This window comes from Eschrichtius robustus, chromosome 3 (assembly GCF_028021215.1).
Source record: "Eschrichtius robustus isolate mEscRob2 chromosome 3, mEscRob2.pri, whole genome shotgun sequence".
NCBI lineage: Eukaryota > Metazoa > Chordata > Mammalia > Artiodactyla > Eschrichtiidae > Eschrichtius > Eschrichtius robustus.
The window spans coordinates 16,239,005-16,265,470 of NC_090826.1; the positions used below are offsets into that span (position 1 = coordinate 16,239,005).

Here is a 26,466-nt window from a genome sequence, read left to right on the forward strand (position 1 = left end):
TGCAATGTTTGTCTTTATTTTGTTCTTTATATTTTGAAAGTGAAAAGAAATAGTATTGAGTCAATTTCTTTTTGTTTTTTTAAATATTTGTTCTATGTATTTACAAGCCTTAAAGTTGCTCTAAAGATTTCAAAAGTATTAAGAGTACTTTTCCCAGGGTAGCACTTTTTTTTTAAACAATTCTTGGAGTTCTCTGGTCCACAGCATTTCCTTCTGTTCCAAGGTTATGTATGTTTTGATTACTATTTTGATTTTTTTATTTTCTGAAGCAAGCTGAGAGGCAGGCAGAAAGATCTGATGCCAAATAAAAAAAAAAAAATCTTTCTTACCTTGTTCACCCCAAACCTTCTTAAATCTGGACTAAATACTATGCTTTAAAACAAACGTGAGGTGCATCTGAAGGGGAGGGAAATTTATTTCTCTGCTTTTCTATTATACAAGTTGTTTACAGAAACTGCAAATTAAAAAATTACACTGGCATTTGCAGTCCTTAAAATAAATTAAAAGTTCTCAACTTTTTTTTTTTTGCTAAACAGATGTGTTTTTTTTTAAAGTATGAGTCCTCGTTTAAAAAGAAAAGATTAAAACAGAAAATACTTTCTATAAATAATACATGTATTTTGGTTTTAGTGCTCCCGCCCTCAGGTTTGAAGTTTACTTTTTTCCAGTACCTTTTTCCTCCATGATCACCTTTCTTTCTCTTTCCCCTCTCCCACTCGTGCACACGTGGGGGTTTCTGCGAGAATTGGCCTTGCTGCACTGTGATTGGCGAAGACGTGACACTTTTTATAAAAATACTTAAATTGTTTCTTTTGTTTCATTTTGTGTATTTGAAGTTTTAGTTATCCTCAGACTCCTCTTCTGCTTCCCGCAGCCACGTGAAGAATGCTGTGACAGATTTCAGGGCCACACCCTTCCCATTCTGCTCTGCAGGGTCCTTGCTGCTTTCCCATTTGTAGAAGGCATCCTCAGAGATCACCTCCTCGTCATACAGGCAATCAAAAAACATCCGTAGCAAGTCTGCAAGGAGGTGAAAATAAACCATCAGTTTTGGGGGCACTGTAGCTGTGAGAAGACTGTACTTCCAAGCAGTGAATGGATGCACATGAACTCCCCAGGATAAGAGCATCCATGACACTTCATCACACTCCCTCTTGATAGCATAAGAGCAAAACCATTTGTCTAAAGAAGGGGAGAAGATTTAAGCAGTCTAAACTATTTCCTATTCCTATTATTTTGTTCAATTTGAACTATTTTCTGATATTGCTGAGCTGTTTGATATTATGTAGTTCTCAACCTAAACACTTAAAAATTAAATACAAGAATACTATTTTTTTTTTACTTTCTTCTTTATACATTTTGTTTGAAATTTTACAATAAAAATATACTATTTTTACAAATTTTGGGAGGAAAAGGCAGAATGTACTTCCCCCCGTCTAATGTTGTTTTCAAAATGAAAAGAGTAATAATTCATATGAAAAAAATGGGTAAAAACTATCTCATCTGGATTTTATCCAGTGAAACGACAGTCGTTGTTTATTGTTTTCAATGCCCAGATGATCTGGGCAATTTTAATCCCCTGTTTTGCTCTCGCAGTGGAAACTTAGCTTATATTGTTGTTCAAAAAAGAGCCACTTATAGATAGAATGTCTCTTCAGTTACACCCTGAGGATTGTTTCAATCTTTTCCTTTATTTCCCAGAGGAATTTAACAGCACTAGCCAAGAAGGAAAACTCTGAAAAAGCTACAACCTAAGGAAATGCCAAAGAACTACTTCAGTGCTATCTCTAAAACAGCCAAGTATTTACTATCCACTTTCACAAGTTTCAACTGAATTTTCAAGATTTAACACAATTCAGTTAATTTACCAGCATCACTAAGACTCTGGTGTTCAGGTTACCTTATTTGTCTGGTTAGCCAGAATTAAACATAACTCGTAACTGAAAATTAGTCTAACTGCCTTAATGTCTTTGTTGGGTATCTGAGGATTCTGAAGAGTATCATCCTCTTTCATTATTAAGACCTGTGTCAAAGAAGGTGAAAAACTGTACTGCACATATGCTAATGCCAAGGTGCCCTAGACCTGCACTGTCCAATAGGGTAGCCACTAACCACATGTGGCTATTTACATTTAAATTAAATGAAATTTATTTCCTCTGTCACAATAGCCACATTTAAGTGCTCAACGGACATATGTGGCTCATGGTTACCATACTGCATGACAGAGATACATTTCCATCATTGCAGAGAGTCTTATTAGCCAGACCTGCCCTAGAATGAGCATTAAATCTCTAATATAAACTAGTGTTTTTGTTATCATTTTCTCATAAAAGTCTAACACTTAAAAACGTTCAGTTCTATTAAAGTTATTGGTTATCTGAGTTTTTGTAACTAGTGATTCTTCTATTATCCACTGTTCAAGCCCATCCAACCATCTCTCATGTCTTGGCCTGGATAAATCTCACCCTCTGGTTGGGTTAATTGTAGCAAGAGGTAAACTTACTGGCAGGTTGATCAAGTTTTACTATTGATGCTTGTAGTGCATAAAGTGCTTGCAGTTCCTTCTCCGTATCTGAGTCCAGGTACTTGATTAAGATCGGCACTCTCTGCTTGATAACAGCAGTGTCTACTCGGAAGGTAGAACAGTCGGCTGGAGGTGATAGAAGAACTGAGCATTAACACACAGAGCCATTTTCAACTTTCTGAGTCGATAAGACACACAAGACTCTGCAAGGAAAGAGGAAGCAAGGGGGTCCAAGGCAAAGATTTTGAAACCCAAAATTTTCTGAAATTCTTAATGGGATATTCTCCCTGAAACAAACAAACAAAAATACAGAGGTGGGGGATATATTTAGAGTGCGGGGTTCCCTCAAGAGCAGCACACTCAGTTCTTTATCTTTAATCATAATGAAACAGGGACAGTGGTTTCATGACATTCTAAACTACAAAAGGAATTAGAAAGGAAATTAAAGCGATAGTTCATATAAAATCTTTTCACAAGGGTAAAAGAATTAAAACTGTTTTATTATTACTATCAGGATAAGGACTAACTGTGACAGTGGCAAACAACACATTTAATCTGAGCCTTCTGAGGGAAAGGCACAGTAAAAAAGGGGCTAAGAAAAGCATGCTCAGGGCCTGGAAGCATGCGTGGTTTTTTTGTTTTTGTTTTTGTTTTTAGCTTTATTGATCTTTGCTATTGCTTTCTTTGTTTCTATTTCATTTATTTCTGCTCTGATCTTTATGATTTCTTTCCTTCTACTAACTTTGGGTTTTGTTTGTTCTTCTTTCTCTAGTTCCTTTAGGTGTAAGGTTAGATGGTTTATTTGAGATTTTTCTTGTTTCTTGAGGTAGGATTGTATTGCTATAAACTTCCCTCTTAGAACTGCTTTTGCTGCATCCCATAGGTTTTGGATCGTCGTGTTTTCGTTGTCATTTGTCTCTAGGTATTTTTTGATTTCCTCTTTGATTTCTTCAGTGATCTCTTGGTTATTTAGTAACATATTGTTTAGCCTCCATGTGTTTGTGTTTTTTACCTTTTTTTCCTTGTAATTGACTTCTAATCTCATAGCACTGTGGTCGGAAAAGTTGCTTGATATGATTTCAATTTTCTTAAATTTACTGAGGCGTGATTTGTGACCCAAGATGTGATCTATCCTGGAGAATGTACCGCGTGCACTTGAGAAGAAAGTGTAATCTGCTGTTTTTGGATGGAATCTCCTATAAATATCAATTAAATCTATCTGGTCTACTGTGTCATTTAAAGCTTGTGTTTCCTTACTAATTTGCTGTCTGGATGATCTGTCCATTGGTTTAAGTGAGGTGTTAAAGTCCCCCGCTATTATTGTGTTACTGTCGATTTCCTCTTTTACAGTTGTAAGCAGTTGCCTTACGTATTGAACCCTTGAACATTATGTAGTGTCCTTGTCTCTTGTAACATTCTTTATTTTAAAGTCTATTTTATCGGATATGAGTATTGCTACTCCAGCTTTCTTTTTTTTTTTTTTTTTTAATTAATTAATTTATTTATTTTTGGCTGTGTTGGTCTTCGTTTCTGTGCGAGGGCTTTCTCCAGTTGCGGCAAGCGGGGGCCACTCTTCATCACGGTGCGCGGGCCTCTCACTGTCGTGGCCTCTCTTGTTGCGGAGCACAGGCTCCAGACACGCAGGCTCAGTAGTTGTGGCTCACGGGTGTAGTCGCTCCGCGGCATGTGGGATCTTCCCAGACCAGGGCTCAAACCCGTGTCCCCTGGCAGGCGGATTCTCAACCACTGCACCACCAGGGAAGCCCTCCAGCTTTTTCCATTTGCATGAATATCTTTTTCCATTCCCTCACTTTCAGTTTGTATGTGTCCCTAGGTCTGAAGTGGGTCTCTTGTAGACAGCATATAGCTGGGTCTTGTTTTTGTATCCATTCAGCAAACCTGTGTCTTTTGGTTGGAGCATTTAATCCATTCACCTTTAAGGTAATTATGGATATGTATGTTCCTATGACCATCTTCTTAATTGTTTCGGGTTTGTTTTTGTAGGTCCTTTTCTTCTCTTGTGTTTCCCACTTAGAGAAGTTCCTTTAGCATTTGTTGTAGAGCTGGTTTGGTGGTGCTGAATTCTCTTAGCTTTTGCTTGTCTGTAAAGCTTTTGATTACTCCATCAAATCTGAATGAGATCCTTGCTGGGTAGAGTAATCTTGGTTGTAGGTTCTTCCCTTTCATCACTTTACATATGTCCTGCCACTCCCTTCTGGCTTGTAGAGTTTCTGCTGAGAAATCAGTTGTTAACCTTATGGGAGTTCCCTTGTATGCTATTTGTCATTTTTCCCTTGTTGCTTTCAATAATTTTTGTTTGTCTTTAATTTTTGTCAATTTGATTACTATGTGTCTCGGTGTGTTTCTCCTTGGGTTTATCCTGCCTGGGACTCTCTGCGCTTCCTGGACTTGGGTGGCTATTTCCTTTCCCATGTTAGGGAAGTTTTCGACTATAACCTCTTCAAATATTTTCTCGGGTCCTTTCTCTCTCTCTTCTCCTTCTGGGACCCCTATAATGCGAATGTTGTTGCGTTTAATGCTGTCCCAGAGATCTCTTAGGCTGTCTTCATTTCTTTTCATTCTTTTTTCTTTATTCTGTTCCGTGGCAGTGAATTCCACCGTTCTATCTTCCAGGTCTCTTATCCATTCTTCTGCCTCAGTTATTGTGCTATTGATTCCTTCTAGTGTAGTTTTCATTTCAGTTATTGTATTGTTCATCTCTGTTTGTTTGTTCTTTAATTTTTCTAGGTCTTTGTTAAACATTTCTCGCATCTTCTCGATCTTTGCCTCCATTCTTTTTCCGAGGTCCTGGATCATCTTCACTCTCATTATTCTGAATTCTTTTTCTGGAAGGTTGCCTATCTCCACTTCATTTAGTTGTTTTTCTGGGGTTTTATCTTGTTCCTTCAACTGGTACATAGTCCTCTGCCTCTTCATTTTGTCTATCTTTCTGTGAATGTGGTTTTCGTTCCTCAGGCTGCAGAACTGTAGTTCTTCTTGCTTCTGCTGTCTGCCCTCTAGTGGATGAGACTATCTAAGAGACTTGTGCAAGCTTAAGCATGCAGTTTTATTTCCTCTGTAAGTTAGCACTGGGACACAATCTTGTTTTTAAAAGCAGCTTCTATACTTTACAACTCTGATATTAAAACACCAAAGTCTTATGGTTCTATAGATACTGAAAATTATTTTAAAAATTTTAATGAAGACTTTCCACTTAGCCTGTTATTTTCCTTGGTAAAGAACTAACATTGCAAAAACATTCATCTGAAAACACATTCATGTGACAGAAAATCTTAAACTCTGAAGCTATCTCTATAATGATAAAGACAGACCTGAAATTCTGAACAACTTTTGAGCTGACAGATTTTTTTTTTTTTTCTACTGCAGTGACAGAAATGTGGATTTCTATCTGAGACTAAGTGGATGATCTCATCAAGTACTGGTAAAAACTATATGCAGCTTGGAACATTTAGGTTTTCTACCAATCTGAATCCTATCCACCTATGTCTTATCATATAAAGTCAACATAAAGCAGGAGAAATAATTGGTATTTTCTTTCCTCATATATGTATTTATATATAATGGCTCTTCTGTTGAGATTAGTCCTTCATTGGTATTAAATAAGAATATTCAAACTGTTCTTTAGAGCTCTTCAATGGAAGACAGGAGGCTTTGAATGTTGGAGGTGAAAAGTAAAGGTAAGGTCACATGTAGCAGAGTATAAAACAACCCAAGGAGCATGCACCAACTTCCTGTTGAACTGAGGAACACAAGGCACGCAGCAAATGCTCACATCTGGGCTCTCTGCAGGCAGTGCAGCTATTCATCCCCCTGCCCGAGACAGCCAGGCATTACAGAGAGACATGGTATCCATTTGGCACAGAAACTGAGCTTTACAGGGCAAGTTTGGAAGGCAATATAAACTCTGACCCATATCATCTCATCAGTAGTTGACATATGGGGGATTTCAGGTGTTAAGAGCTGCCTTCAGAAATATTACTTACCTATAATAGCTGCTTTACAAACGGCTGTCATTAAAGCTCTAAGGAATGTAGGTGAACTCATCTGGCTTTCATCTAGGTTAGCCTGAAATCAAAAGTAAATAGAATAGTTAAAGGTACCCTTGCACACCAGAGAAATTGTTTTCCCCTAAACCTGGCTTTGTCTGGCACTAAGGGCAGACAGGATCATGTTCAACTTTCTTGTAAAAATTAGCCTCCTAATTCACCAGAAAATACTGGGGCTATCGCCAGTTCTGTCTGAAAATGCTCTCAGTAGCAGTATTTCATTTTCAGAGAGCTTACTACTCCCTATCCTTTGCTCATTCAGTTAAACAGTGCTGTGTACTATATACATTCAGAAACATAACCATTTAAAAGCATTTTCCCTTCTCAATAAATAAGCCATATTAAGATGATCTATCCAAATCTATAAAGTTGAAAGAACAACTACACCACAACTACACAGTATTTTAAAGCCTACTTTGCTCAGTAGTGTGCAACTATGTTTAGATGTACTAACACTGCTTTCTCATCTTAATTTTAATGTGACTTGGAGGTTAATTTCAAGCATTACCTCAAACAAACCCTTCAGGTGGTGGTGAGAAAACTATTACTCTTTTCTAAGGATGGCAAAAAAATGTATTTAGAGATAAGGTAAATAGAGTAAATGGGCCCCCAATTTATTTTTTAGTTTCTCTTAAGATCTTATCTTTTTGCTATAAAACACTATACTAGTATGGACACCAAGGGGGTGAAAGCGGGGGTGGGGGGGTGGGATGAATTGGGAGATTGGGATTGATATATATGCACTGATATGTATAAAGCAGATAACTAACAAGAACCTGCTGTGTAAAAATAAAATAAATTAAAATTCAAAGAAAAAAACCCCACTATACTAAACCAGATGACTAGCAAAAGGAAAATACAAACAAAAGCAGCCATTTTCTAGGCAGGTATTTCAAATATTTTCCAGAGTTTATGCTCCTTATGCCTGTGAACAGAATTAATGCTTATATCAGCTTCTTTTAATAGCATAGCATAGTATTTTCTACTGAAAGAGTCAGCCTTAAAACGACTGGCTAGGAAAAAATTAAAGATGCCATTTTAAATGTACGTGTTAGAAAGCTAAGAACTTCAAAGATATTTAGAGATCATTTTAATGTTTATGAATTTTAGAACTGACACAGACTAACCAGCAGCTCTCTCTTTATTGAATACCTAACCTCGCACATCACCTGGGAGGAACTGGCGGATTCCTGAGAGCAGAATTAAGAGTGGTTAACAAGTCAGATGGCCAGCTCTGTGGGACACTGGCAGAGCTGAACACAGAGGGCCATGATACCTTTTGCTACCGATCTTTTCCCACAGGACAGAAACATGTGGTGGCACTGCTGACAGCTAAGGCTGAGGATAGGGTGGGGCAAGAACTATGCATAAAAGATTTCATGATGATTTATGTGTTATAGCCAGTTGCTGGTATACCTCTTTAAAAAAATATACAGGCTGAAGCCAAAGCTGGTCTAGCCCCAGAAATTACTTCTGCAAAGTCTGAACAATTATTTTTGAAGAATAAATGAGAGAATAAAAACACACCATTACTTTTTGGCCCAACAACACTTTATAAACACGTTGTAGAGCTATTTCAACTGAATATCATTTGAAATCCCCAAGGATTAGACTTCAAGCAGAGTCTGAGAAAAATAAACAAATTAGCTAAATGTGATTAGATAATAAATAACACTTCCAAACCATCTGACTGTTTCTTCTGTTTTAAAGAAACAAATTGCATATTTCTTCTACCAAATAAAGCCAAATACTGTAATTCTAACATTCAAGAATAGAAAAGACATGAAGAAAAGTATCAAGAACACTAAAGATTAAGCAAAGATGTTAACAAAAATGCACAAGAACAATAAGAAAGATGGGCCTGCTAATTGGAATTGATAAGCAAAATCAGATTATTATATAGTACCAGTATCAGACACAGAGCAACAAACACCTTATATGTACTGTCAGCTCATTGACCATTATGTTTTTGTCTTCTTGCTCCTTTTTTAAAAGTCACCTTTATTAGGTATAATTTACATTCAGTAAAATTTACCCTTCATCTTCTATTTAAGGAGAATAACTGTTGGTCTGGAGTAGGCAGAATAAATACTAATATTTAAAAAATGAAACCCAACATGGACGAAGAGGTAAAAACAGCATCATTTTGCAATACATGAGAAATAGAAGAAATAAAAGACCAAACTGCTGAAATCTATGAAAAATCATGGAGAAGGAGAATGATGTTAAGTATGCAAACATTGACCTGACTTCTAAAACATAAAAGAAGGTGTCTGATGTCAGTAATATACCAGAAAGCCTGATGCTGATTCTATGCTAAAATCTATAACTTAGTCTTAGAGAGGAAAGAGATGGTTATGTTAAGAGGAATAAATACATACATGCAAAACAAGTCACGCTAAACTAACCTTCTTTCCTTTTCTGATACAATCAGTATATGGTAGCTCAGACGGATACAGCCTTCACTTTTCTAGACTTTAGCAAGACATTTGACAAATTATCTAATAAGAGATATCCCCTTATGGACAAGATGAAAAGCTGAACTAGACAGAAGAATGATGTGAAATAATAAACAAGTTAATAGCTGAAATGTCCACAGGGGTGGGGTGACATTTGGTCCTAAAAAGTATGCTGCTTTGTCCTTAGTCCTACCCCATTCACACATTTTACCCATAACTCGAATGAGGACAAAGTTGACATATTAATGAACTGCAAGGAGGATACAAAGTGAAAAAGATGGCAAGCAAAATTTATGAACAAGTCAGAATCTAAAATGTCCTGACAAGATTTTAAAAAAAAACTGTCTAATTTAAGAAGATAAATGTAAACAGAATTAAATTATTAAGGGACTTCTCTGGTAGCACAGTGGATAAGCCTCCGCGCTCCCAATGCAGGGGGCCAGGGTTTGATCCCTGGTCAGGGAACTAGATCATACATGCATGCTGCAACTAAGAGTCTGTGTGCCGCAACTAAGGAGCCGGTGAGCCGCAAATAAGGAGTCTGCCCGCCTGCTGCAACTAAGACCCAGTGCAGCCAAATAAATAAATTAAATAAATAAATATTTTAAAAAAAGAAATAAATTTTTAAAACACCATTTTGGTTCACAACCAAATGCATAAGTTCAGGATGGGAGAGATGACTAGCCTGTAGAATATAAAAGAATGGGTACTACAAGACTGAAAGAGCAAGGAGACCTTCAAGATGGCGGAGGAGTAAGACGTGGAGATCACCTTCCTCCCCACAAATACATCAGAAATACATCTACATGTGGAACAACTCCTACAGAACACCTACTGAATGCTGGCAGAAGACCTCAGACTTCCCAAAAGGCAAGAAACTCCCCACGTACCTCGGTAGGGCAAAAGAAAAAAGAAAAAACAGAGACAAAAGAGTAGGGACAGGACCTGCACCTCTAGGAGGGAGCTGTGAAGACGGAAAAGTTTCCACACACTAGGAAGTCCCTTCACTGGTGGAGACGGGGGTGGGGGGGGGAGGCAGGGGGGAAGCTTCGGAGCCACAGAGGAGAGCGCAACAACAGGGGTGCAGAAGGCAAAGCGGAGAGATTCCTGCACAGAGGATTGGTGCCAACCAGCTCTCACCAGCCCGAGAGGCTTGTCTGCTCACCCACCGGCTGGGACGGGTCAGGGCTGGGAGCTGAGGTTCGGGCTCTGGAGGTCAGATTCCAGGGAGAGGACTGGGGTTGGCTGCGTGAACACAGCCTGAAGGGGGGGCTAGTGTGCCACAGCTAGCCGGGAAGGAGTCCGGGAAAGAGTCTGGACCTGCCTAAGAGGCAAGAGAGCATTGTTTCAGGGTGCGCGAGGAGAGGGGATTCAGAGCACCGCCTAAACGAGCTCCAGAGATGGGCGCGAGCCGCGGCTATCAGCGCAGACCCCAGAGTTGGGCATGAGATGCTAAGGCTGCTGCTGCAGCCACCAAGAAGCCTGTGTACAAGCACAGGTTACTATCCTATCCACACCTCCCCTCCCAGAGCCTGTGCAGCCCGCCACTGGTCCTGTGATCCAGGGAAAACTTCCCCGGGAGAACACGCTGTGAGCCTCAGGCTGTTGCAACGGCACACCAGCCTCTGCCACCACAGGCTCTCCCCGCATTCAGTACCCCTCCCTCCCGTCCGACCTGAGTGAGCCAGAGCCCCCTAATCAGCTGCTACTTTAACCCCATCCTGTCTGCGTGAAGAATGGACTCCCTCAGGAGACCTACACACAGAGGCGGGACCAGATCCAAAGCTGAACCCCCAGGAACTGTGCGAACAAATGAGAGAAAGGGAAATCTCTCCCAGCAGCCTCAGGAGCAGCAGATTAAATCTCCACAATCAACTTGATGTACCGGCATCTGTGGAATACCTGAACAGGCAACGAATCATCCCAAAATTGAAGCGGTGGACTTTGAGAGCAACTGTAGAATTGGGGTTTGCTTTCTGCATCTAATTTGTTCCTGGTTTTATGTTTATCTTAGTTTACTATTTAGAGTTTATTATCATTGGTAGATTTGTTTATTGATTTGGTTGCTCTCTTCTTCCTTTTTTTTTTTAATATATATATATATATAGGTGTATATATTTTTTTCCTTTTTCTCTTTTTGTGAGAGCGTATGTGTATGCTTCTTTGTGTGATTTTATCTGTATAGCTTTGCTTTTACCATCTGTCTGAGGGTTCTGTCTGTCCGTTTTTATTCTATTTTTTAGTATAGTTTTTAGCGCTTGTTATCATTGGTGGATTTGTTTTTTGGTTTGGTTGCTCTGTTCTTTCTTTTCTTTTTTTATTACTTGTTAATTTTTAATATTTATTTTTTATTTTAATAACTTTATTTTATTTTATTTATTTATTTTTTTTCTCCCGTTTCTTCTGAGCCGTGTGGCTGACAGGGTCTTGGTGCTCCGGCCAGGTGTCAGGCCTGTGCCTCTGAGGTGGGAGAGCCAAGTTCAGGACACTGGTCCACCAGAGACCTCCCGGCTCCACATAATATCAAATGGCAAAAGCTTTCTCAGAAATCTCCATCTCAACGCTGAGACCCAGGTTCCACTGAATGACCAGCAAGCTACAGTGCTGGACACCCTATGCCAAACAACTAGCAAGACAGGAACACAACCCCATCCAGTAGCAGATAGGCTGCCTAAAATCATAATAAGGTCACAAACACCCTAAAACACACCAGCGGACGTGGTCCTGCCCACCAGAAAGACAAGATCTAGCCTCATCCACCAGAACACAGGCACTAGTCCTCTCCACCAGGAAGCCTACACAACCCACTGAACCAACCTTAGCCACTGGGGGCAGACACCAAAAACAGCGGAAACCACAAACCTGCAGCCTGCGAAAAGGAGACCCCAAACACAGTAAGTTAAGCAAAATGAGAAGGCAGAGAAACAAACAGCAGATGAAGGAGCAAGGTAAAAACCCACCAGACTAAACAAATAAAAAGGAAATAGGAAGTCTACCTGAAAAAGAATTCAGAGCAATAATAGTAAAGATGATCCAAAATCTTGGAAATAGAATGGAGAAAATACAAGAAACGTTTAACAAGGACCTAGAAGAACTAAAGAGCAAACAAACAATGATGAACAACACAATAAATGAAACTAAAAATTCTCTAGAAGGAATCAATAGCAGAATAACTTAGGAAAGAAGAACAGATAAGTGACCTGGAAGATAAAATAGTGGAAATACTACCGCAGAGCACAATAAAGAAAAAAGAATGAAAAGAATTGAGGACAGTCTCATTGACCTCTGGGACAACATTAAATGCACCAACATTCGAATTATAGGGGTCCCAGAAGAAGAAGAGAAAAAGAAAGGGACTGAGAAAATATTTGAAGAGATTATAGTCGAAAACTTCCCTAATATGGGAAAGGAAATAGTCAATCAAGTCCAGGAAGCACAGAGCGTCCCATACAGGATAAATCTAAGGAGAAATATGCCAAGACACATATTAATCAAACTATCAAAAATTAAATACAAAGAAAAAATATTAAAAGCAGCACGAGAAAAACAACAAATAACATACAAGGGAATCCCCAGAAGGTTAGCAGCTGATCTTTCAGCAGAAACTCTGCAAGCCAGAAGGGAGTGGCAGGACATATGTAAAGTGATGAAAGGGAAGAACATACAACCAAGATTACTCTACCCAGCAATAGATCTCATTCAGACTCGATGGAGAAATTAAAACCTTTACAGACAAGCAAAAGCTAAGAGAATTCAGCATCACCAAACCAGCTCTACAACAAATGCTAAAGGAACTTCTCTAGGCAGGAAACACAAGAGAAGGAAAAGACCTACAATAACAAACCCAAAACAATTAAGAAAACGGTAATAGGAACATACATATCGATAATTACCTTAAATGTAAACGGATTAAATGCTCCAACCAAAAGACACAGACTGGCTGAATGGATACAAAAACAACACCCGTATATATGCTGTCTACAAGAGACCCACTTCAGACCTAGGGACACATACAGACTGAAAGTGAGGGGATGGAAAAAGATATTCCATGCAAACAGAAATCAAAAGAAAGCTGGAGTAGCAATTCTCATATCAGACAAAATAGACTTTAAAACAAAGACTATTACAAGAGACAAAGAAGGACACTAAATAATGAACAAGGGATCAATCCAAGAAGATAAAACAATTGTAAATATTTATGCACCCAACTTAGGAGCACCTCAATACATAAGGCAAATGCTAACAACCATAAAAGGGGAAATCGACAGTAACACAGTCATAGTAGGGGACTTTAACACCCCGCTTTCACCAATGGACAGATCATCCAAAATGAAAATAAATAAGGAAACACAAGCTTTAAATGATACATTAAACAAGATGGACTTAATTGATATTTGTAGGACATTCCATCCAAAACCAACAGAATACACTTTCTTCTCAAGTGCTCATGGAATGTTCTCCAGGATAGATCATATCTTGGGTCACAAATCAAGCCCTGGTAAATTTAAGAAAACTGAAATCGTATCAAGTACCTTTTCCAGCCACAACGCTATGAGACTAGATATCAACTGCAGGAAAAAAATCTGTAAAAAGTACAAACACATGGAGGCTAAACAATACACTACTTAATAACCAAGAGATCACTGAAGAAATCAAAGAGGAAAACAAAAACTACCTAGAAACAAATGACAATGAAAACACGACGACCCAAAATCTATGCGATGCAGCAAAAGCAGTTCTAAGTGGGAAGTTTATAGCAATAAAATCCTACCTCAAGAAACGAGAAACATCTCAAATAAACAACCTAACCTTACACCTAAAGCAATCAGAGAAAGAAGAACAAAAAAACCCCAAAGTTAGCAGAAGGAAAGAAATCATAAAGATCAGAGCAGAAATAAATGAAAAAGAAATGAAGGAAACAATAGCAAAGATCAATAAAACTAAAAGCTGGTTCTTTGAGAAGATAAACAAAATTGATAAACCATTAGCCAGACTCATCAAGAAAAAAAGGGAGAAGACTCTAATCAATACAATTAGAAATGAAAAAGAAGTAACAACTGACACTACAGAAATACAAAGGTTCATGAGAGATTACTACAATCAACTATATGCCAATGAAATGGACAACCTGGAAGAAAAGGACTAATTCTTAGAAAAGCACGACCTTCAGAGACTGCACCAGGAAGAAACAGAAAATATAAACAGACCAATCACAAGCACTGAAATTGAGACTGTGATTAAAAACCTTCCAACAAACAAAAGCCCAGGACCAGATGGCTTCACAGGTGAATTCTATCAAACATTTAGAGAAGAGCTAACACCTATCCTTCTCAAACCCTTCCAAAATATAGCAGAGGGAGGAACACTCCCAAACTCATTCTACGAGCCCACCATCACCCTGATACCAAAACCAGACAAAGATGTCACAAAGAAAGAAAACTACAGGCCAATATCACTGATGAACATAGATGCAAAAATCCTCAACAAAATACTGGCAAACAGAATCCAACAGCACATTAAAAGGATCATACACCATGATCAAGTGGGATTTATCCCAGGAATGCAAGGATTCTTCAATATACGCAAATCAATCAATGTGATAAACCGTATTTACAAACTGAAGGAGAAAAACCATAAGATCATCTCAAGAGATGCAGAAAAAGCTTTCAACAAAATTCAACACCCATTTATGATAAAAACCCTCCAGAAAGTAGGCATAGAGGGAACCTACCTCAACATGATAAACGCCATATATGACAAACCCACATACAACACTGCTCTCAATGGTGAAAAACTGAAACCATTTCCACTAAAATCAGGAACAAGACGAGGTTGTCCACTCTCACCACTATTAAAATTCAACATAGTTTTGGAAGTTTTAGCCACTGCAATCAGAGAAGAAAAAGAAATAAAAGGAATCCACATGGGAAAAGAAGAAGTAAAACTGTCACTGTTTGCAGATGACATGATACTATACAGAGAGAATCCTAAACATGCTCCCAGAAAACTACTAGAGCTAATCAACGAATCTGGTAAAGTAGCAGGATACAAAATTAATGCACAGAAATCTCTTGCATCCCTATACACTAATGATGAAAAATCTGAAAGAGAAATTAAGGAAACACTCCCATTTACCATTGCAACAAAAAGAATAAAATACCTAGGAATAAACCTACCGAAGGAGACAAAAGACCTGTATGCAGAAAACTATAAGACACTGATGAAAGAAATTAAAGATGATACCAACAGATGGAGAGATAGACCACGTTCTTGGATTGGAAGAACCAACACTGTGAAAATGACTATACTACCCAAAGCAATCTACAGATTTAATGGAATCTGTCAAACTACCAATGGCATTTTTCACAGAACTAGAACAAAGAATTTCACAATTTGTATGGAAACACGAAAGACCCCGAATAGCCAAAGCAATCTTGAGAAAGAAAAACAGAGCTGGAGGAATCAGGCTCCCTGACTTCAGACTATACTACAAAGCTACAGTAATCAAGACAGTATGGTACTGGGACAAAAACAGAAATATAGATCAATGGAACAGGATAGAAAGCCCAGAGATAAACCCACACACATATGGTCACCTTATCTTTGATAAAGGAGGCAAGAATATACAATGGAGAAAAGACAGCCTCTTCAATAAGTGGTGCTGGGAAAACTGGACAGCTACATGTAAAAGAATGAAATTAAAACACTCCCTAACAACATACACAAAAATAAACTCAAAATGGATTAAAGACCTAAATGTAAGGCCACACACTATCAAACTCTTAGAGGAAAACACAGGCAGAACTCTCTATGACATAAATCTCAGCAAGATCCTTTTTGACCCACCTCCTAGAGAAATGGAAATAAAAACAAAAATAAACAAATGGGACCTAATGAAACTTAAAAGCTTTTGCACAGCAAAGGAAACCATAAACAAGACCAAAAGACAACCCTCAGAATGGGAGAAAATATTTGCAAATGAAGCAATTGACAAAAGATTAACCTCCAAAATTTACAAGCAGCTCATGCAACTCAATATCAAAAAAAAACCCAACCCAATCCAAAAATGGGCAGAAGACCTAAATACACATTTCTCCTTAGAAGATATACAGATCGCCAACAAACACATGAAAGAATGCTCAACATCACTAATCATTAGAGAAATGCAAATCAAAACTACAATGAGGTATCACCTCACACCAGTCAGAATGGCCATCATCAAAAAATCTACAAACAATAAATGCTGGAGAGGGTGTGGAGAAAAGGGAACCCTCTTGCACTGTTGGTGGGAATGTAAATTGATACAGCCACTATGGAGAACAGTATGGAGGTTTCTTAAAAAACTAAAAATAGAACTACCATACAACCGAGGAATCCCGCTACTGGGCATATACCCTGAGAAAACCACAATTCAAAAAGAGTCATGTACCACAATGTTCATTGCAGCTCTATTTACAATAGCCAAGACATGGAAGCAACCTAAGTGTCCATCGACATATGAATGGATAAAGAAGATGTGGCACATATATACAATGGAATATTACTCAGCCATAAAAGGAAACAAAATTGAGTTATTTGTAGTGAGGTGGATGGACCTAGAGTCTGTCATACAGACTGAAGTAAGACAGAAAGAGAAAAACAAATACCGTATGCTAACACACATATATGGAATCTTAAAAAAAAAAAAAGTTATGAAGAACCTAGCGGCAGGACAGGAATAAAGACGCAGATGTAGAGAATGGACTTGAGGACACGGGGAGGGGGAAGGGGAAGCTGGGACAAAGTGAGAGAGTGGCATGGACATATACAGACTCCCAAATGTAAAATAGCTAGCTAGTGGGAAGCAGCCGCATAGCACAGGGAGATCAGCTTGGTGCTTTGTGACCACTTAGAGGGGTGGGATAGGGAGCGTGGGAGGGAGATGCAAGAGGTAGGGGATATGGGGATATATGTATACGTACAGCTGATTCACTCTGTGATACAGCAGAAACTAACACAGCATTGTAAAGCAATTATACTCCAATAAAGATGTTAAAAAAAAAAAAAAAGACTGAAAGAGCAGTTTGAGCTCAGTGTAGTGAGCCTGCCAGACGCACAGAGTTAAAAAAAAAAAAAAAAAGCAAAAAGCACCACCTAACTCTGTACTGTTGGACCACACCTGGTGATCATGCTCAGTTTGCACATGTCACTTTGAGAGGAATGTTCAAAACCCAGGTTATGTTTGTATGAGAATAACCAGACAAGGGTCTGGATATCAAGATTTCAGGAAGGAATGAAAGAACCTAGAGGTGGAGATAGGGATATATCTTATTGACTAGTATAAATTACTTAAAAAAGATTCTGAATTAGGTGAGATGATAGATTATCGTATAGACAGCAGGGAAAATAGGTAAAAAAAACCAATTTATCAGAAGCTTCATTATTTCTCAGTGCCTGGAAATGAGTTGTTAAAAAAACAACAGCCCATTAGAAGGACTACAAAACAAGATATATGCAAGAGGGAGAGAACTAGATTAGCCTTCAATGGCTTTCTTTCAACTTGGATTAGTATATGATCCCATGGAAATGTGCACAAAGAAAACACATGTACATAAACAGAAGTTACTATTTAAAGGAATACAGTAACAAATTAAAAACGGACATGATCAACAGACTCCACAACACAAGATAAATAAGATATAAAGTTTCCAGAAGGTAGCGTTGTTATGAAAATGTCAGTCAACACATTTAATAATAATTATATATTGCTTATTAATTTTATCCAGATTAGTATTTGAAACATGAGAACATTAAGAAAGAAATGCAAATTTTTGAATGGTAAAATGCAGGGTGTATCCAAAACTAATGAGAGATCCAGAAAAATGGCTTATGTTCTGAATATTTTTACCTGACTTCATAAAAGACTACGAATCTTATAAAAATAGAAAAACAGCATTAGTTTCAAATACATAAACATGTAAGAATAAAAACTAACTTCATTAAAGTTAAAAACTCCCATTAAGTGCGAGGGTAAATATGTGAATGAAGGGGATCCCACAAGAATCTTTCTTGCAGAGATATCAGGGAAGGTGACATAGTCTTTATACCTCTACCCAGTCAAAGATCTGTTCATCATTTGCTTTGTCCTCAATAATGAGTTTCTCGAGTCGCTTATACAGCTCTTCGGCAGAGAGTTCTTTCTTTGAAAGTGCTTCAGAGGAACAGGAACCATCAGACTCCATAAAGTCCAACTTCTGTAACATACAGTGTTAAATGTTATTAACATAATTCAGTATTATTATCACCCTGAGAGGAAAACAAAGTCATGGGCTATCTTTTCTATTGCACATGGAATCAAAATGATCAGCAGAAGCCATTCTATATTTATTGTTCTAAAAGATTCTCACGCCATTATCCTTCTGAATATTTCCCCATTTTTTAATACTGCATAGCTCTGCTTCTTCTTAAAAACAAAAGCTTACTTCTCCTCCAAATCATTCTGAGTTTCAGTCTTTTTAAAAAATTTAAGCATCTCTGACATACAATATTATATTAGTTTCATGTGTACAACAGTGATTTGCCATTTGTATACACTGTGAAATGGTCACCACAATAAGTCTAGTCATTATCTGTCACCGTACAAAGTCAATACACTACTACTGACTGTATTCGCCATGCTATACATTACATCCTCATAACTTATTTATTTTATAACTGGAAGCCTGTACCTCTTGACCCCCTTCACCTATTTCACCCCTGCCAACCCCTTCCCCTCTGGCAACCAACTACCTATTCCCTGTATCTATGGGTTTTGATTTGTTTTGTAGAATCCACATATAAGTGAAATCATGCAGTATTTGTCTTTCTTTTGACTTATTTCATTTAACATAATACCCTTGGGTGCTTCAGTCTGGCTTTTAGCTGTGACATAGCTCTAAGGCAGGGCGGGAGTACTGGCAAGGGTACAATTTAACTCCCTTTCTGCGGCCGATGATTTAGTGTCACTATTACCACCGAGCTGTCAAAAACTCTACAGTTTTAGTTTTGTCAAGTCCTTCAAACACCTCTTGACCATTCTGAATCCGAGTGTGAGAAACGATGCCATAACTGTTTAACTCTTAGATGGGTAGTTAAAAAAATCAATAATCAAAATGATTTTTCATTTTCAAGGGTATAAGGAAATGAGGTACATAAGTATGTTTTGCCTTATGAAGTTTCTCTATGCAAAAACCATGAAGATTAAACTATTAAAGATTATTAACATATTTTCCTCTAATACCTTAGAAGACTCTGATATATTCCTATACCCTCCTTTGATCCACAAAGAAAAAACTACCTTGAATTCTGTGAAAAAAAAATTTCATTCTATCGTTTTAATTGTCTTTACCACTTATGTCCCATTTTAAAATATATTCCTATAAAGTTTAGAAACATGATTCAGTATTACAATTTTTCTGATTCAATGTTGATAAATATGCCAACCACCACATTTCAATATACATACAAAATCACAAGAAGATGGCCATAAGTTCTTTTAAGAACAGGCAATTTTTCACAGCCTTGAAACATTCTCCAAATTTGTTCTAACACTCTTAGGTGTTAGAACACCTACACAGAATACCTCTTTAAGCTACCCTAAACCTACATAGATGATTGAAGGTCTGAGAGTGATTAACAACAACAGCAAAGTCAAACATGAATTACATTGCTCATTAATATGACATAAAAATGTGAAAGTGAACGTCTTTACCATGGCCAAACAGAGTCAGTGGTGAGCTGTAAAGTTTACCTTGGTCATTGGAGAGAAACATTTATTTCTCAGAATCCCTGTGTTTCTGTATACGTTATCTAATCCTCCTAGAACCTAGAAGGCTGGGCTTCAAATTTATGGATCAGCTCATCACTACCTCTTGCAGAATGTACTCGGGTTTCCAGAAAAAGGGCATTAAACCAGCCATTTTAATTTTTATTTATTTTGGCTGCGCTGGGTCTTCGTTGTGGCTCATGGGCTCTCTAGTTGTGGTGCACAGGCTTCTCTAGTTGCAACATGCCGGCTCAGTAGTTGTGGCACACAGGCTTAGTTCCCTGACCAGGGATCGAACCCAGGCCCCCAATGCATTGGGAGTGTGGAGTCTTAACCACTGGACCACCAGGGGACTCCCTAAACCAGCCATTTTAGAAGAAAGCTAAAATTCAGGATACAGAAGGCCAAGTTTTCTGGAACCTCATTTTTTTGTCTTTTAAACATTTTTATTAATAACAACATCATCTGTAACTGACTGAGTGCCTCTCTATGCTCAGTGCTTCTTAAACATTATCTCATTTAATCCCCATAAAAATTCTACCAGATAGTTATTATAAGCATTTCATATGTGAGGAGTATGAGGCTTAGAGAAATCAAGTAATTTGCTTAAAGTCTTAAGTGGTAGAAACCTGGAACCTGAATCCAGGTTTATTTGACTTCAAATCAGGGTGCCATATGTTTTCATTTCTCTTGGATATACACCTAGAAGTACAACTGCTGGGTCTCATGGGAATTCTGTGAGAAAACATCCTTATGTAGTTATTTTCATAAATTACATCTTTACACAATGTATGCCCATTAACACATATTTATAGTTATTTTCTTATGGATTTGCCTTTTAAATCATATAGCAAAGAAAATGAGGAGCTACAACCAAAAACATAATAATACTTGTTTTTATATTTACCTGTGTGGTTACTTTTACCAGTTATCTATATTTCTTTGTATGGCTTCGAGTTACACTCTAGTGTTCTTTTGCTTCAGCCTGAAAGACTCAGTTTAGCAGGGGAGGTCTACTAACTCACTTAGTTTTTATCTGGGAATGTCTTAATTTCTTCTTCATTTTTATAGGAAATATTGCCAGATATAAACAGTCTTTAAATTTTAGTACTTTAGTTATTCTTTGTTTTTTGGCTGCGTTGGGTCTTCGTTGTTGCGCGTGGGGCTTTCTCTAGTTGAGGTGAGCGGGGGCTGCTCTTCACTGTGGTTCACAGACTTCTCACTGCGGTGGCTTCTCTTGTTGCAGAGCTCGGGCTCTAGGTGCGCGGGCTTCAGTAGTTGTGGCACGCAGGCTCAAGAGCTCAGGCTCAGAAGTTGTGGCGCACGGGCTTAGTTGCTCTGCGGCATGTGGGATCTTCTCGGACCAGGGCTCGAACCCGTGTCCCCTGCATTGGCAGGCGGATTCTTAACCACTGCACCACTAGGGAAGCCCAGTATTTTAAAAATATCATTCCAGTGTCTTTTGACAGCCATAGTTTCTGATGATAAATTGGCTGTTAATCTTATTGAGGCTTCTTTGTATGTGACGAGTCTCTTCTCTCTTGATGCTTTCAAGATTTCTTCTTTGTTTTTGTCTTTCAACAGTTTCATTATATCTTGATGTGAAACTGACTTTATCCTGCCTGGAGTTTGTTGAAATTCCTAGATGTGTAGATTCATATCTTTGATCAAATTTGGGAAGTTTTTGACCATTAATTCTTCAAATACTTAAATACTTTCTTCTGCTCCTTTCTCCCTTCTCTGGGACTACATTATGTATATACTGATGTGTTTGATGGTGTCCCCTAGGTCCTTAGACTCTGTTAATTTTTCTTGATTCTCTTTTCTTTGCTCCTCAAACTGAGCAATTTCTTTTTTCAAAGCCTCTTTATATGTTAAATGGATTATTTTTTCAATATGTATTATTACAATTTAAAGTTTTCTTTAAAAAATAAACTATAGGCACTTTTAAAAAAATTCAGTGATATTGTTTCATATAGCAATGCCAGAAATTTCATTACCAAAACAATTAGTGAAAGAGTGTATCTGTTGTGAATACTGAAGATGGATTTTCATCATAGTAAATTAGTGCTGAATCAGTGATTCCTGACTGACTGAGCAATTTCAATTGCCCTGTTTCCAAGTTCACTGACTGATTCTTCTGCCTGCTCAAACCTGCTGTTGAAAGAGTCTAATTTTTCATTTCAGCTATTATCATTTTTCAGTTTCTACTTGGTTCCTTTTTATAATTTCTACCTCTTTACCAGTATTCTCAACTTGTTCAGTTCATCATTCTGATTTCCTTTATTTCTTCGTCCATGGTTTTCTTCAGCAACTTGAGCATATTTAAGTCAGTTGAAGTCCTTGTCTAGTATTCCCAATGTTTGGGCTTCCTCAGGGATGCTTTCTGTCATTTTCTTTTTTTCCCCTGTGAATGAGCTGTATTTTCCTGTTTCTTTGAATACTTTATAATGTTTTGTTGAAAACTAGACAGTGTAATGTAGTAAGTCTGGACATCAGATTCTCTCCCTCACCCAGTATGATGTTGCAGTCATCTGTTTAGTGACTTTTATACAAGGACTATATTCCTTCTCATATATGGTTACTGAAGTCTCTGATCCATTATCTCTGCAGTCAGCCAGTGACCTTTCAGAGATTTCAGTGAATGCCTGGATCCAATGAGAAAAAGAGAGGGGTGTGGGGGCGTGGGGAAGACATAAATGTGTTCTGTTTAAGTTCTTTGACAGACCCCATCCAAGAAGTTGCTTCAGGGTGAGGAGCTGAAACGATATCAAGGTCCTGCACAAGATACTCGGTGAACTGCTAGGCAGGTTAAAAGACACAACACCAATCTTCAGAGGACAAGGTCTTTATTGCTCAACATGGCACCAGAAAGAAGGTGCTACTGTCTCCTCAGCTGTCTGTCACAAAGCTGGGGGCTGATAGCTTTCTATGCAAAACACCAAAATCACTGGAATTTACCAGACTCTTTTTTTCATCAAGCATCCTCCTGGTGTTGGTAGTGCATGTGTTCCACTCCAAAATTCCAAAATAGCTGATTCTAACAGACCTTCCCAGCTCAATAGTTGCTGCAGTGGAGGGACTAATTCTGGACCTTCTTACTACATCATCTTCCCTCCATCCATACACTGATTTTTAAATTTTAAATTAACCTTACATTCCTGTGATAAAATCTACCTGGTTATGATGTATTATCCTTTTTATATACTGTTGCATTTGATTTGTGAAAATTTTGTTGACAAGATTTTCTCTGTGTTAATTAGGAATACCGGTCTACAGTTCTCTTTTCTTGAAATGCCCTTGATTTTGTTATCAATTTAATGTTGGCCTCACAGAATGAGTTGGAAAATAAGTCTCTCCTGTTCAATGTTTTGGAAGAATTGGTGTAGAATTCTTTGCATTATTGGCATTATTGGCATAATTGGCATTATTTCTCCCTTAAATGTTGGGTAGAATTCATCAGTGAACTCACCGGAGCCTGGAGTTTTCTTTGTGAGAATGTTAACTACTTCAATTTCTTTCATAGATATTCAGGTTATCTATTCTTCTTCTTGAGTCAGCTCTAGTAGTTTGTGTCAAGAAATTTACTCATTTCAACTAAGTTGATGTATTTATTGGCATAAACATTATACGCAAAATTCTCTTACCTGTTGTTATGTGTAGAATCTATACAATGTCACCTCTCTCATTCTTTTTATTAGAAATCTGTGCCTTCTCTTTTTTATTTTTCCTGATTAGTCTGGCTAGGGGTTTATCAATTTTATCTTTTCAAAGAACCAGCTTTTGACTTCAGTGACTTTTCTCTACTGTTCTTCTGTTTCACTGACTTCTGCTCTGATTCTTGTTATTTCCTTTTTTCTATTTACTTTGAGTTTTATTTGCTCTTCCATTTTCTAATTTTGTAAGGTTGAAGCTGAAGTTACTGATTTGTGACCTTACTTGTTTCCTACATACAGGTGTTCAGTGCTAAAAATTTTACTCTAAGTATGGCTTTAGTTGTATCCCACAAATTTTGATGACAACACATCATTTTCATTTTCATTCAGTACAAAATATTTTTAAAATCTTTTATGATTTCTCGTTTGACTCACGGGTTATTTAGAAGTGTGTTATTAAGTTTCTAAATATATGTTGCCCTTATCCTTAAAGGTTAGTTTATTTGGAAGTCAACTCTAGATTAACTGATATTTTCTCAGCACTTTAAGATTATTCCGGGACTTCCCTGGTGGTCCAGTGGTAAAGAATCTGCCTTACAATGCAGGGGACACAGGTTCGATCCCTGGCCAGGGAACTAAGGTCCCACGTGTCATGGGGCAACTAAGCCCATGCGCCGCAACTACTGAGCTCGTGCGCCTCAACTAGAGAGCCTGCGTGCTGCAAACTACAGAGCCCACACACTCTGGAACCTACACGCCACAACTACAGAGCCCATGCACCCTGGAGCCTGTGCGCCACAACTAGAGAGAGGCCTGTGCTCCGCAACGAAGAGCCCGCGCGCTTCAATGAAAGATCCCATGTGCTGCAACTAAGACCTGATGCAGCCCCCCCCCAAAAAAAAAGATTACGCCACCATCTTTCATTGTTATCTATGTATACTTTGATAACAATTGGCTTTCATTGTTGCTATTGCAAAGTCTGCTTTTCCTTTGTAGGTAATGTGCTTCTTCTTTCTAGCTACTTTAAAATCTTTTTTTGCTTGTTTTTGATATTATGCAGTTTCACTAAAATGTAACTATCCTATGTGGTATACATGTGCTTTCTATATAGATTCATATATTTTTCAGTTCTGGAAAAGTCAGCCACAGTGTCTTCAAATATTGCCTCTTCTCCATTCACCCTATTTCCCCTTCTAGGACTCCAATTGGACACATGTTAGACTTTCTCATTCTATCCTCTAAATTTCATAACATCTCTTAGAATTCTGTCTAGTTTCTTCTCCTTCTTTTTTTATATCTGCCCAGTCATTTTGACTACTCTCTTCATGTTTGCTCATTTTTGTGATTCCCTCTTTTTAAAATAATGTTATTTTATATGCTGAGTGATGATTCCACTATCTCACGTCTTTGGAGTCTAAATCTTGCGCTTATTGTCTGTTTACTGTCACTCATGGTTACCTGTTTCGTTATACGTTAAATGAACTCTAAGTATTAACTCATATATTTAGATAATGTTAATTTGTAGAAAAGTAAGAGCTTTATAGTTCTTGAGTATAGTTTTCTCCAAAGAGCAATTTGGTTTGCTGCTTCTTGGAGCCAGGGTAATATTGAACTAGGACCATTTCAACATCTTCAAGATCTCTGGCAGCGCTTAAAATGGTATTAGGCAACACACCCTTTACATGTGCTTACTGCTCAGAGTTGATTTCATCTTTGGCTTTTTTCCCCCTTATTCATTTTGTTACTTGGGAATTTCTTCCACTTTTTATGAGCCCAGCTATGCAAGATAAATTATGCCTTACGTAGGTTCTTATTATCATGGCAGGAGTGCTCCTCAGTGTATCTAGACTACAACCAAAAGGAAGCTAAAGTCCACAGTTAACCTAATGTCTTTATCCAGCTTAAATATATCCAGCCTAAAATATACTTAAAGTCATTTGCAGATTGCTTTATTATTTTCTTTTTACCTAAGAGTGATTTTTTTCTTCTTATTGCCGATTTTGTTGGCTGTCTTAGCATTTATTTTCCTCAGATGTTTTAGGATTCTGACTTGCAGGATCATTTTGAGAGGAAGTTTTTTTGTTTTGTCACTCTTCTTTTTATGGTTGCCTCTATTTGATCCCCCACAATTCTTTACTTAGGACCAGATTATATTGACTATGGAGCCTTCTGCCTTGTTGTGGATTTCTGAATCCAGTTACCAAGTCAGTAGGCAGCTTAGCTAAGGTTCTGCCTATAAGACTGTATCTACTTCCTTGTATTTATTTATTGAGTTTCCACTTAGTGACATGCAGTAAGCCTGTCTCCAATCTTCTACTTTGAAAGGGGCATCTAGACCCTATTACTCCACAGAAATAACTTCTACCTGTCTCTATTTGCTTTCAGACCCAGAGCTCAGAAGACTTGCAGCTTTAGCCCTATTAACCCTGCTTTATTTATCAATTTCATTTCTGGTTCATGGAGATGTGTAGCTTGTTTTCTAAGTGTGGCTAAGTCCTTAAATTTTTCTTTTCTTTTTTATCTATCATCTAATGAATGCAAAGACAAGAAGCTTTTAACGATGTTGTTAAAAGTTGCCTGGTGAGAATCGTGATTGATTCTGACGAGAGATCAGAAAATATTTGTCCTTAGGAATCACAAGGTTTTTTTGGGTAAAGTGGCTTTAAAGCATGGACTTACAATGACATCTTGACCATGATTCCTATGTTGGTCTAATTTTAATAACTGGAATACTAGTACAAATACCTTTATCTCCTCTAAGAAACAGACCAACTACGATCAAACAGGAAGGTACAAGCCTTGCTCTTACTCACCTGCTCCAAGAGAAAATTATGTACATCTTCCCCTTCTGGTAAAAAATCCTTCCAGCTGAGGTCAGCCTCCCTCCATAAGGCTCCCACTTTCTTATGGCTCTAAAACAGAGATTAAGTCCAATCCATTTACTTTTACATTGGAAGGAGAAAAAGAAGTCAAGAGC

At 37.9% G+C, this 26,466-nt stretch overlaps 1 protein-coding gene across 11 annotated transcripts in view; it reads right to left on the reverse strand.

The window, feature by feature from the left end:
• Positions 1-397: 397 nt before the first annotated feature.
• The window catches only part of EIF4G3 (eukaryotic translation initiation factor 4 gamma 3), a 389,134-nt gene continuing 363,065 nt past the window's right edge, over positions 398-26,466 (reverse strand). For all 11 annotated transcript variants that reach the window (XM_068539095.1, XM_068539087.1, XM_068539094.1 and 8 more), the window contains 5 exons: positions 26,303-26,401; positions 18,137-18,283; positions 6,529-6,610; positions 2,504-2,650; positions 398-1,020 (listed from right to left, as the gene is read on the reverse strand). In XM_068539095.1, coding sequence (XP_068395196.1) covers positions 839-1,020; positions 2,504-2,650; positions 6,529-6,610; positions 18,137-18,283; positions 26,303-26,401 — 657 coding nt within the window. In that variant the 3' untranslated portion in view covers positions 398-838. The remainder of the gene's footprint in view (positions 1,021-2,503; positions 2,651-6,528; positions 6,611-18,136; positions 18,284-26,302; positions 26,402-26,466) is intronic.